General features: G+C 42.5%; 1 protein-coding gene across 1 annotated transcript in view; it reads right to left on the bottom strand.

Annotated features, from left to right (window-relative positions):
- nectin1b (nectin cell adhesion molecule 1b) overlaps positions 1-13,764 on the bottom strand; it is a gene marked incomplete at its 3' end in the record, with an annotated part of 436,863 nt that overhangs the window by 324,634 nt on the left and 98,465 nt on the right. The window contains exon 4 of the mRNA XM_084143275.1: positions 12,736-12,853. Within this exon, the coding sequence (XP_083999401.1) occupies positions 12,736-12,853 (118 nt within the window). The remainder of the gene's footprint in view (positions 1-12,735; positions 12,854-13,764) is intronic.

Here is a 13,764-nt window from a genome sequence, read left to right as displayed (position 1 = left end):
TTGTCTTGTCTGGTCAATCACACACACACACACACACACACACACACACCTGGTTCTAATCCCCTCATTAGTATGTGTATAAGTGTTGCTTCTGCCCCCCTTGTCCTTGTGGGTAATTGTTATTTGTGAGAGTAGTGGAGCTCGGTGGAGCTACTCATAACATTGTGTTGCCAGGGTAGATTTCCCCTGTGCCTATTTATTATTGGATTCCGTTACAGTGTATTTGCCAGGGATGATGGTTTCCCCTGTTTCGTTGATGCTATTTGAGCGCATTTAAGTGTCAACAAAGGAATAAACTCTGTATTCGGTGATTACCCTCCTGTGCCTATCTCCTTTAATCACACTCATCATATTGAGAGAGAGAAAGAGAGGGTAAGGAGAGGACTAGGATAATATTGGACAGTATTCAATAACCAGGGGTATATACTGTCTACTATATACTGTATTCAATAAGCAGGGGTATATACTGTCTACTATATACTGTATTCAATAACCAGGGGTATATACTGTCTCCTATATACTGTATTCAATAAGCAGGGGTATATACTGTCTACTATATACTGTATTCAATAAGCAGGGGTATATAGTGTCTACTATATACTGTATTCAATAAGCAGGGGTATATAGTGTCTACTATATACTGTATTCAATAACCAGGGGTATATACTGTCTACTATATACTGTATCCAATAACCAGGGGTATATACTGTCTCCTATATACTGTATTCAATAACCAGGGGTATATAGTGTCTACTATATACTGTATTCAATAACCAGGGGTATATACTGTCTCCTATATACTGTATTCAATAAGCAGGGGTATATACTGTCTATTATATACTGTATTCAATAAGCAGGGGTATATACTGTCTACTATATACTGTATTCAATAAGCAGGGGTATATAGTGTCTACTATATACTGTATTCAATAACCAGGGATATATACTGTCTATTATATACTGTATTCAATAAGCAGGGATATATACTGTCTACTATATACTGTATTCAATAACCAGGGGTATATACTGTCTACTATATACTGTATTCAATAACCAGGGATATATACTGTCTATTATATACTGTATTCAATAAGCAGGGGTATATACTGTCTACTATATACTGTATTCAATAAGCAGGGGTATATAGTGTCTACTATATACTGTATTCAATAAGCAGGGGTATATACTGTCTACTATATACTGTATTCAATAAGCAGGGGTATATAGTGTCTACTATATACTGTATTCAATAAGCAGGGGTCTATACTGTCTACTATATACTGTATTCAATAACCAGGGGTATATAGTGTCTACTATATACTGTATTCAATAACCAGGGGTATATAGTGTCTACTATATACTGTATTCAATAACCAGGGGTATATAGTGTCTATTATATACTGTATTCAATAAGCAGGGGTATATAGTGTCTACTATATACTGTATTCAATAACCAGGGGTATATAGTGTCTATTATATACTGTATTCAATAAGCAGGGGTATATAGTGTCTACTATATACTGTATTCAATAAGCAGGGGTCTATACTGTCTATTATATGCTGTATTCAATAAGCAGGGGTATATAGTGTCTACTATATACTGTATTCAATAACCAGGGGTATATACTGTCTACTATATACTGTATCCAATAACCAGGGGTATATACTGTCTCCTATATACTGTATTCAATAACCAGGGGTATATAGTGTCTACTATATACTGTATTCAATAACCAGGGGTATATACTGTCTCCTATATACTGTATTCAATAAGCAGGGGTATATACTGTCTATTATATACTGTATTCAATAAGCAGGGGTATATACTGTCTACTATATACTGTATTCAATAAGCAGGGGTATATAGTGTCTACTATATACTGTATTCAATAACCAGGGATATATACTGTCTATTATATACTGTATTCAATAAGCAGGGATATATACTGTCTACTATATACTGTATTCAATAACCAGGGGTATATACTGTCTACTATATACTGTATTCAATAACCAGGGATATATACTGTCTATTATATACTGTATTCAATAAGCAGGGGTATATACTGTCTACTATATACTGTATTCAATAAGCAGGGGTATATAGTGTCTACTATATACTGTATTCAATAAGCAGGGGTATATACTGTCTACTATATACTGTATTCAATAAGCAGGGGTATATAGTGTCTACTATATACTGTATTCAATAAGCAGGGGTCTATACTGTCTACTATATACTGTATTCAATAACCAGGGGTATATAGTGTCTACTATATACTGTATTCAATAACCAGGGGTATATAGTGTCTACTATATACTGTATTCAATAACCAGGGGTATATAGTGTCTATTATATACTGTATTCAATAAGCAGGGGTATATAGTGTCTACTATATACTGTATTCAATAAGCAGGGGTCTATACTGTCTATTATATGCTGTATTCAATAAGCAGGGGTATATACTGTCTACTATATACTGTATTCAATAACCAGGGGTATATAGTGTCTACTATATACTGTATTCAATAAGCAGGGGTATATACTGTCTACTATATACTGTATTCAATAACCAGGGGTATATACTGTCTACTATATACTGTATTCAATAACCAGGGGTATATAGTGTCTACTATATACTGTATTCAATAAGCAGGGGTATATAGTGTCTACTATATACTGTATTCAATAACCAGGGGTATATAGTGTCTACTATATACTGTATTCAATAAGCAGGGGTATATAGTGTCTACTATATACTGTATTCAATAACCAGGGGTATATACTGTCTACTATATACTGTATTCAATAACCAGGGGTCTATACTGTCTCCTATATACTGGGGTATATAGTGTCTACTATATACTGTATTCAATAAGCAGGGGTATATACTGTCTACTATATACTGTATTCAATAAGCAGGGGTATATAGTGTCTACTATATACTGTATTCAATAAGCAGGGGTCTATACTGTCTACTATATACTGTATTCAATAACCAGGGGTATATAGTGTCTACTATATACTGTATTCAATAACCAGGGGTATATAGTGTCTACTATATACTGTATTCAATAACCAGGGGTATATAGTGTCTATTATATACTGTATTCAATAAGCAGGGGTATATAGTGTCTACTATATACTGTATTCAATAAGCAGGGGTCTATACTGTCTATTATATGCTGTATTCAATAAGCAGGGGTATATACTGTCTACTATATACTGTATTCAATAACCAGGGGTATATAGTGTCTACTATATACTGTATTCAATAAGCAGGGGTATATACTGTCTACTATATACTGTATTCAATAACCAGGGGTATATACTGTCTACTATATACTGTATTCAATAACCAGGGGTATATAGTGTCTACTATATACTGTATTCAATAAGCAGGGGTATATAGTGTCTACTATATACTGTATTCAATAACCAGGGGTATATAGTGTCTACTATATACTGTATTCAATAAGCAGGGGTATATAGTGTCTACTATATACTGTATTCAATAACCAGGGGTATATACTGTCTATTATATACTGTATTCAATAAGCAGGGGTATATACTGTCTACTATATACTGTATTCAATAAGCAGGGGTATATACTGTCTACTATATACTGTATTCAATAACCAGGGGTATATACTGTCTACTATATACTGTATTCAATAACCAGGGGTATATACTGTCTACTATATACTGTATTCAATAACCAGGGGTATATACTGTCTACTATATACTGTATTCAATAACCAGGGGTATATACTGTCTACTATATATACCAGCTGGATTGATCGACTGCAGGACTGAAAGACTAGAGGAGAAAGACGGATGGATTCAATGTGATACTGTTCAGTATCTGTACTTTACTATTTATATCTTTGACAACTTTTACTTCACTACATTCCTAAAGAAAATTATGTACTTTTTACTCCATACATTTTGCCTGACACCCAAAAGTATTTTTTTTATGCTTAGCAGGACAGGAAAATTGTCTAATTCACACAGTTATCAAGAGAACATCCCCGGTGATCCCTACTGCCTCTGATCTGGGTGACTCAGTTGGTGTGTGCCTCTGGCTATCCGTAAATTTAAAAAACAAGAAAATGATGCCATCTGGTTTGCTTAATATAATACATTTTAAATGATTTATACTTTTGAGTATATTTTAGCAATTCAATTTACTTTTGATACTTAAGTATTTTTAAAACAAATACTTTTACTCAAGTAGTATTTTACTGGGTGACTTTCACTTTTACTTGAGTCATTTTCTATGAAGGTATCTTTACTTTTACTCAAGTATGACAATTGGGTACTTTTTCCACCACTGAGGAATATGTGTGTGTGTGTATGTGTGCAGACCTCCACTAGCAGCCCAGGGGAAACTTCACAACACATTTAGCCTTGTTCCACCGCAGCAATGCCCTCCTATCTGTCACCCAGCCTGCCCCCTCGTCTATACACATCATCGTCTCACTCTCCTCCTTCTCACCCCATCCTATTCTTTCCTCTCCATCCCTCTTTCTCAATAATCATCTCTCTCCATATCATATGATATAATCTCTCCTCCTCCTCCCATGTTCATCCCTCTCTCTCCTGTACTCCTCTCTCTCTCTCTCTCTCTCTCTCTCTCTCTCTCTCTCTCTCTCTCTCTCTCTATATATATATATATACTACCCTCTCCATCTCTCTCTCTCTCTCCTGTACTCCTCTCTCTCTCTCTCTCTCTCCCCCCCCTCTCTCTCTTTCTCTCTCTCTCTCTCTCTCTCTCTCTCTCTGTCTCTTTCTCGCTCTCTCTCTCGCTCTCTCTCTCTCTCTCTCTCTCTCTCTCTCTCTCTCTCTCTCTCTCTCTCTCTCTCTCTCTCTCTCTCTGTCTCTCTCTCTCTCTCTCTCTCTCTCTCTCCATCTCTCTCTCTCTCTCTCCTCTCTCTCTCTCTCTATATATATATATATATATATATATACTACCCTCTCCATCTCTCTCTCTCTTCTTCCCTCTCCAGTCTCCTCTTCCCCTGTGATAAATCCCTAGTATATTCAGTCCTCTCTATCTGACCTACCTCCCACTGTGTGGCTGGCTGGGTATCAGTCCTCTCTATCTGCCCTACCTCCCATTGTGTGGCTGGCTGGGTATCAGTCCTCTCTATCTGCCCTACCTCCCACTGTGTGGCTGGCTGGGTATCAGTCCTCTCTATCTGCCCTACCTCCCACTGTGTGGCTGGCTGGGTATCAGTCCTCTCTATCTGCCCTACCTCCCACTGTGTGGCTGGCTGGGTATCAGTCCTCTCTATCTGCCCTACCTCCCACTGTGTGGCTGGCTGGGTATCAGTCCTCTCTATCTGCCCTACCTCCCACTGTGTGGCTGGCTGGGTATCAGTCCTCTCTATCTGCCCTACCTCCCACTGTGTGGCTGGCTGGGTATCAGTCCTCTCTATCTGCCCTACCTCCCACTGTGTGGCTGGCTGGGTATCAGTCCTCTCTATCTGCCATACCTCCCACTGTGTGGCTGGCTGGGTATCAGTCCTCTCTATCTGCCCTACCTCCCATTGTGTGGCTGGCTGGGTATCAGTCCTCTCTATCTGCCCTACCTCCCACTGTGTGGCTGGCTGGGTATCAGTCCTCTCTATCTGCCCTACCTCCCACTGTGTGGCAGGCTGGGTATCAGTCCTCTCTATCTGCCCTACCTCCCACTGTGTGGCTGGCTGGGTATCAGTCCTCTCTATCTGCCCTACCTCCCACTGTGTGGCTGGCTGGGTATCAGTCCTCTCTATCTGCCCTACCTCCCACTGTGTGGCTGGCTGGGTATCAGTCCTCTCTATCTGCCCTACCTCCCACTGTGTGGCTGGCTGGGTATCAGTCCTCTCTATCTGCCCTACCTCCCACTGTGTGGCTGGCTGGGTATCAGTCCTCTCTATCTGCCCTACCTCCCACTGTGTGGCTGGCTGGGTATCAGTCCTCTCTATCTGCCCTACCTCCCACTGTGTGGCTGGCTGGGTATCAGTCCTCTCTATCTGCCCTACCTCCCACTGTGTGGCTGGCTGGGTATCAGTCCTCTCTATCTGCCCTACCTCCCACTGTGTGGCTGGCTGGGTATCAGTCCTCTCTATCTGCCCTACCTCCCACTGTGTGGCTGGCTGGGTATCAGTCCTCTCTATCTGCCCTACCTCCCACTGTGTGGCTGGCTGGGTATCAGTGTTCTGAAAGCAGAAAGTCAGGAAATCTCCCTCTCTCTCCCCCACCCCGACCCTCCCTCCCTCTCCCCCACCCCGACCCTCCCTCCCTCTCTCTCCCCCACCCCGACCCTCCCTCTCTCTCCCCCACCCCGACCCTCCCTCCCTCTATCTCCCTCTCTCTCCCACACCCCTCCCCTAACCCAGACGATGCTGGGCCAAACCCTCCCCTAACCCGGACGACACTGGGCCAAACCCTCCCCTAACCCGGACGACACTGGGCCAAACCCTCCCCTAACCTGGACGACACTGGGCCAAACCCTCCCCTAACCTGGACGACACTGGGCCAAACCCTCCCCTAACCTGGACGACACTGGGCCAAACCCTCCCCTAACCTGGACGACACTGGGCCAAACCCTCCCCTAACCCGGACGATGCTGGGCCAAACCCTCCCCTAACCTGGACGACACTGGGCCAAACTCTCCCCTAACCTGGACGATGCTGGGCCAAACCCTCCCCTAACCTGGACGATGCTGGGCCAAACCCTCCCCTAACCCGGACGATGCTGGGCCAAACCCTCCCCTAACCTGGACGACACTGGGCCAAACCCTCCCCTAACCCGGACGATGCTGGGCCAAACCCTCCCCTAACCTGGACGACACTGGGCCAAACCCTCCCCTAACCTGGACGACACTGGGCCAAACCCTCCCCTAACCCGGACGATGCTGGGCCAAACCCTCCCCTAACCTGGACGATGCTGGGCCAAACCCTCCCCTAACCCGGACGATGCTGGGCCAATTGTGCGCTGCCAAATGGGACTCCCGGTCACGGCCGGTTGTGACACAGCCTGGGATCGAACCCGGGTCTGTAGTGACGCCTCAGGCACTGAGATGAAGTGCCTTAGACCGCTGTACCACTTGGGAGGCCCCGTTCCTCTCCTTTTCAACCCAGATAAAGATGGTTTAGGCAAAACTCCTCTGTTGTCAGAAGTGTTGTACTACGTAGAGCCAGAGAGGACAGCCGGATGAGGGCGTTGGTACATTTAAATTGTGTTTCTGTGATGTCACAGAGCTTGATATTTGGACTGTTGGTAGATTATTGTTTGTGCTCACATAGCCAACATATACACAGTTGGTTAGTGTGGATCAAACCCAGCATTGTTTACTGAGAGGGGCACCTCTGGCCTTGAAAAACACATTTATCCTTCTCCATCTCAACATACTGTGTGTGTGTGTGTATTCTGCAGCCCCAACACTGATCATTTGAAAGGCAAAGTACTGATGTCAGCTCTTAGGCATGCAGTCCTAATCCATGGCTCCACCACTTCACCTCTCTCTCTCTCTCTCTCTCTCTCTCTCTCTCTCTCTCTCTCTCTCTCCCTCCCTCTCTCCCTCTCTCCCTCTCTCCCTCTCTCCCTCTCTCCCTCCCTCTCTCCCTCTCTCCCTCCCTCTCTCCCTCTCTCCCTCCCTCCCTCCCTCCCTCACTGATGACAAAGCCATGCTTTTACGATTCCCCTCTGAAGGACACACAGGCAAGAAACACTATGAGGGTAAAGACTGAGACATCTACCTGTATGAGGGTAGACACTGAAATATCTACCTGTATGAGGGTAGAGACTGAGACATCTACCTGTATGAGGGTAGAGACTGAGACATCTACCTGTATGAGGGTAGAGACTGAGACATCTACCTGTATGAGGGTAGACACTGAAATATCTACCTGTATGAGGGTAGAGACTGAGACATCTACCTGTATGAGGGTAGACACTGAAATATCTACCTGTATGAGGGTAGAGACTGAGACATCTACCTGTATGAGGGTTTAGACTGAGACATCTACCTGTATGAGGGTAGACACTGAAATATCTACCTGTATGAGGGTAGAGACTGAGACATCTACCTGTATGAGGGTAGAGACTGAGACATCTACCTGTATGAGGGTAGAGACTGAGACATCTACCTGTATGAGGGTAGAGACATCTACCTGTATGAGGGTAGAGACTGAGACATCTACCTGTATGAGGGTAGACACTGAAATATCTACCTGTATGAGGGTAGACACTGATAAAATAGACTATATAATGTAGATAAAAAATACTAGATACTGTAGATGAAAGGGACTAGATACTGTAGATGAAAGGGACTAGATACTGCAGATAAAATAGATTAGATACTGTACATAAAAAATATTAGTTACTGTTGATAAATAATACTACACTACCAGTCAAAAGTTTGGACACACCTACTCATTCAAGGATTTGTCTATATATATAAAAAAAAAGAATACATTGTAGAATAATAGTGAAGACATCAAAACTATGAAATAACACATATGGAATCATGTAGTAAATAACCAAAGAAGATACTCCAATCTCCGCTGTGGCGCTTTGCAGCTCCTTCAGAGTTATCTTTGGTCTCTTTGTTGCCTCTCTGATTAATGCCCTCCTTGCCTGGTCATTGAGTTTTGGTGGGAGGCCCTCTCTTGGCAGGTTTGTTGTGGTACCATATTCTTTCCATTTTTTAATAATGGATTGAATGGTGCTCCGTGGGATGTTCAAAGTTTCTGATATTTTTTTATAACCCAACCCTGATCTGTACTTCTCCACAACTTTGTCCCTGACCTGTTTGGAGAGCTGCTTCGTCTTCATAGTGCCGCTTGCTTGGTGGTGCCCCTTGCTTAGTGGTGTTGCAGACTCTGGGGCCTTTCAGAACAGGTGTATATATACTGAGAACATGTGACAGATCATGTGACACTTAGATTGCACACAGGTGGACTTTATTGAACTAATTATGTGACTTCTGAAGGTAATTGGTTGCACCAGATCTTATTTAGGGGCTTCATAACAAAGGGGGTGAATACATATGCACGCACCACTTTTCCGTAATTTATTTTGTAGAATTTTTTGAAACAAGTAATTTTTTTTATTTCACTTCACCAATGTGGACTACTTTGTGTATGTCCATTACATGAAATCCAAATAAAAATCAATTTCAAATTACAGGTTGTAATGAAACAAAATAGGAAAAACGCCAAGGGGGATGAATACTTTTGCAAGGCACTGTATATCTTATATCTAATATGCATGCCTATTTCTAATATACAGTGGGGAGAACAAGTATTTGATACACTGCCAATTTTGCAGGTTTTCCTACTTACAAAGCATGTAGAGGTCTGTAATTGTTATCATAGGTACACTTCAACTGTGAGAGACGGAATCTAAAACAAAAATACAGAGAATCACATTGTATGATTTTTAAGTAATTAATTTGCATTTTATTGCATGACATAAGTATTTGATACATCAGAAAAGCAGAACTTAATATTTGGTACAGAAACCTTTGTTTGCAATTACAGAGATCATATGTTTCCTGTAGGTCTTGACCGGGTTTGCACACACTGCAGCAGGGATTTTGGCCCACTCCTCCATACAGACCTTCTCCAGATCCTTCAGGTTTCGGGGCTGTCGCTGGGCAATACGGACTTTCAGCTCCCTCCAAAGATTTTCTATTGGGTTCAGGTCTGGAGACTGGCTAGGCCACTCCAGGACCTTGAGATGCTTCTTACGGAGCCACTTCTTAGTTGCCCTGGCTGTGTGTTTCGGGTCATTGTCATGCTGGAAGACCCAGCCACGACCCATCTTCAATGCTCTTACTGAGGGAAGGAGGTTGTTGGCCAAGATCTCGCAATACATGGCCCCATCCATCCTCCCCTCAATACGGTGCAGTCGTCCTGTCCCCTTTGCAGAAAAGCATTGCCAAAGAATGATGTTTCCACCTCCATGCTTCACGGTTGGGATGGTGTTCTTGGGGTTGTACTCACCCTTCTTCTTCCTCCAAACACGGCGAGTGGAGTTTAGACCAAAAAGCTCTATTTTTGTCTAATCAGACCACATGACCTTCTCCCATTCCTCCTCTGGATCATCCAGATGGTCATTGGCAAACTTCAGACGGGCCTGGACATGCGCTGGCTTGAGCAAGGGGACCTTGCGTGTGCTGCAGGATTTTAATCCATGACGGTGTAGTGTGTACTAATGGTTTTCTTTGAGACTGTGGTCCCAGCTCTCTTCAGATCATTGACCAGGTCCTGCCGTGTAGTTCTGGGCTGATCTCTCACCTTCCTCATGATAATTGATGCCCCACGAGGTGAGATCTTGCATGGAGCCCCAGACCGAGGGTAATTGACCGTCATCTTGAACTTCTTCCATTTTCTAATAATTGCGCCAACAGTTGTTGCCTTCTCACCAAGCTGCTTGCCTATTGTCCTGTAGCCCATCCCAGCCTTGTGCAGGTCTACAATTTTATCCCTGATGTCCTTACACAGCTCTCTTGTCTTGGCCATTGTGGAGAGGTTGGAGTCTGTTTGATTGAGTGTGTGGACAGGTGTCTTTTATACAGGTAACGAGTTCAAATAGGTGCAGTTAATACAGGTAATGAGTGGAGAACAGGAGGGCTTCTTCAAGAAAAACTAACAGGTCTGTGAGAGCCGGAATTTTTACTGGTTGGTAGGTGATCAAATACTTATGTCATGCAATAAAATGCAAATTAATTACTTAAAAATCATACAATGTGATTTTCTGGATTTTTGTTTTAGATTCCGTGTCTCACAGTTGAAGTGTACCTATGATAAAAATGACAGACCTCTACATGCTTTGTAAGTAGGAAAACCTGCAAAATCGGCAGTGTATCAAATACATGTTCTCCCCACTGTACATACCTATATCTATATCTAATATGATAGCCCTATTTGGTAAAAGACCAAGTCCATATTATGGCAAGAACAGCTCAAATAAGCAAAGAAATACAACAGTCCATCATTACTTTAAGACATGAAGGTAAGTCAATGCAGAAAATGTCAAGAACTTTGAAAGTTCCTTCAAGTGCAGTCACAAAAACCATCAAGCGCTATGATGAAACTGGCTCTCATGAGGACCGCCACAGGAATGGAAGACCCAGAGTTACCTCTGCTGCAGAGGATAAGTTCATTAGAGTTACCAGCCTCAGAAATTGCAGCCCAAATAAATGCTTCACAGAGTTCAAGTAACATACACATCTCAACATCAACTGTTCAGAGGAGACTGTGTGAATCAGGCATTCATGGTTAAATTGCAGCAAAGAAACCACTACTAAAGGACACCAATAATAAGAAGTGACTTGCTTGGGCCATGAAACACGAGCAATGGACAATAGATCCATATTTCAGATTTATGGTTCAAACCGCTGTGTCTTCGTGAGACGTGGTGTGGGTGAACAGATGATCTCCGCATGTGTATTTCCCCCCGTAAAGCATAGAGGAGGATGTGTTATGGTGTGGGGATCCTTTGCTTGTGACACTGTTGGTGATTTATTTTGAATTCAAGGCACACTTAACCAGCATGGCTACCACAGCATTCTGCAGCGGTACACCATCGCATCTGGTTTGGGCTTAGTGGGACTATCATTTGTTTTTCAACAGGACATTGCCCCAACACACCTCCAGGCTGTGTAAGGGCTATTTTACCAAGAATGAGAGTGATGGAGTGCTGCATCAGATGACCTGTCCTCCACAATCCCCCGACCTCAACCCAATTGAGATGTTTTGGGATGAGTCAAATGGCAGAGTGAAGGAAAAGCAGCCAACAAGTGCTCAGCATATGTGGGAACTCCTTCAAGACTGTTGGAAAAGCATTCCAGGTGAAGCTGGTTGAGAGAATGCCAAGAGTGTGCAAAGCTGTCATCAAGGCAAAGGGTGACTATTTGAAGAATCTCAAATATAAAATATATTTTGATTTGTTGAACACTTTTCTGTTACTACATGATTCCATATGTGTTATTTCATAGTTTTGATGTCTTTACTATTATTCTACAAATGTAAAAAATAGTAAAAACCAAGAAAAACCCTTGAATGAGTAGGTGTGTCCAAACTTTTGACTGGTAGTGTATATACTGTAGATAAAACAGACTAGATACTATAGATAAAATAGAATCGACCTTCGTCTCCCGAGCCCGTTGCGGAGATACAGCGAGGAGACAAGATCGAAATTGGGGAGAAAAAGAGGGTAAAATAAAAAAAAATTAAATAACAATAATGTGTCTGTGTGTTGTTGTTAATAGCCCTATTGTCCCTTCATCTCCAAGCCTCATCATCAAACTGAGATGAATTAATGAAAGATTGATGGAGAGGGAAAGATATCTTGTTGCTTTATGTTTTTAAAACCCCGATTGGAGAACCAACGTGGAATAAATGAGGTTCACCAGACCTCTCATATAAACACTTCGCTTTGTGGCAGTTTCATTACAGCATTAACATGCATTAAGTCTTTAAGTCTTGAACAGGGTTTTGGAGAATGGCTCATTTCAGACCACTCGTTCAAATATCATGAATTCCAAACTTTGGGCCTGTTTCTCATGACGTATATGAAACAAATAGATTTCATACAATAATGTGCATTAAGTCTTGAACAAGTTTTGTAGAATGTATGTTAGCTACACTTCCAGCTTGCTTTGTACCCCCTACCCCTTTCAAACAGACAACCTGAACCTGTAAACAGAAGGTCCTCTGAATGAATAGGTTGAGACTTACACTTTCCACTGGTAGACGGTGACAGGGGGGTTAGCGTCAGCGTTGCAGGTGAGGCTGACGTCCTGACGGTTCAGGTACCAGTTACCATCGAAGCCCTCAATCTTCACCTCCGGTTCATCTGTCAGGGACAGATAGATGGTGTCAGAATAGTACAGTATTGTCTGATTCACACCATAGGGTCGACCTGAACCGTACTAACACAGATATTTTCACATTGTCCTTCACCTGCATGGTTCAAACAACTACAGTGGATTCAGAACCAGGCCAGATCAGTACAGCTCCGTTTGGATCAGGGAAAAGCCCTTACAGATGTAGGATCTTAATTTGAGACAGTTTGCTACAGCAGGGAAATTATCCTGCAGCAAGGAAATGTGAATTATTATGTGTATTATAATTAATGGACATTTTTGTAGGGGCTGATACACTTTTTGTTAGGGAAAATCAAGTCTGATATTTAAAAATGGGAAATTACTAACTTTAGATGCTTTTTAAAACCTTGAATAAACTACAAGTTTTCATTTCCTGCTGTGCAGGAAAATTCTCAGCAACAAAAGAGTGATGAAATGAAGATCCTACATCTGTATATCTCCCATTCCCACCACCACTGTGACTGTGTCCCAACACTCCTCTACAGATCATCACACCACCACTGTGACTTTGTCCCATTACTCCTCTACAGATCATCACACCACCACTGTGACTTTGTCCCATTACTCCTCTACAGATCATCACACCACCAGTGTGACTGTGTCTTAACACTCCTCTACAGATCATCACACCACCACTGTGACTGTGTCCCAACACTCCTCTACAGATCATCACACCACCACTGTGACTGTGTCCCAAAACTCCTCTACAGATCATCACACCACCACGGTGACTGTGTCCCAAAACTCCTCTAGAGATCATCACATAATCTCACATGGCCTCTCCTATCATTGCTACGCAGACGACACACAATTCATCTTCTCCTTTCCCCCTTCTGATAACCAGGTGGCGAATCGCATCTCTGCATGTCTGGCAGACATA

Source organism: Coregonus lavaretus (assembly GCF_964263955.1).
Source record: "Coregonus lavaretus genome assembly, chromosome: 26".
In the NCBI taxonomy this organism is placed as follows: domain Eukaryota; kingdom Metazoa; phylum Chordata; class Actinopteri; order Salmoniformes; family Salmonidae; genus Coregonus; species Coregonus lavaretus.
This window is presented reverse-complemented; position numbering and strand designations above follow the sequence as displayed.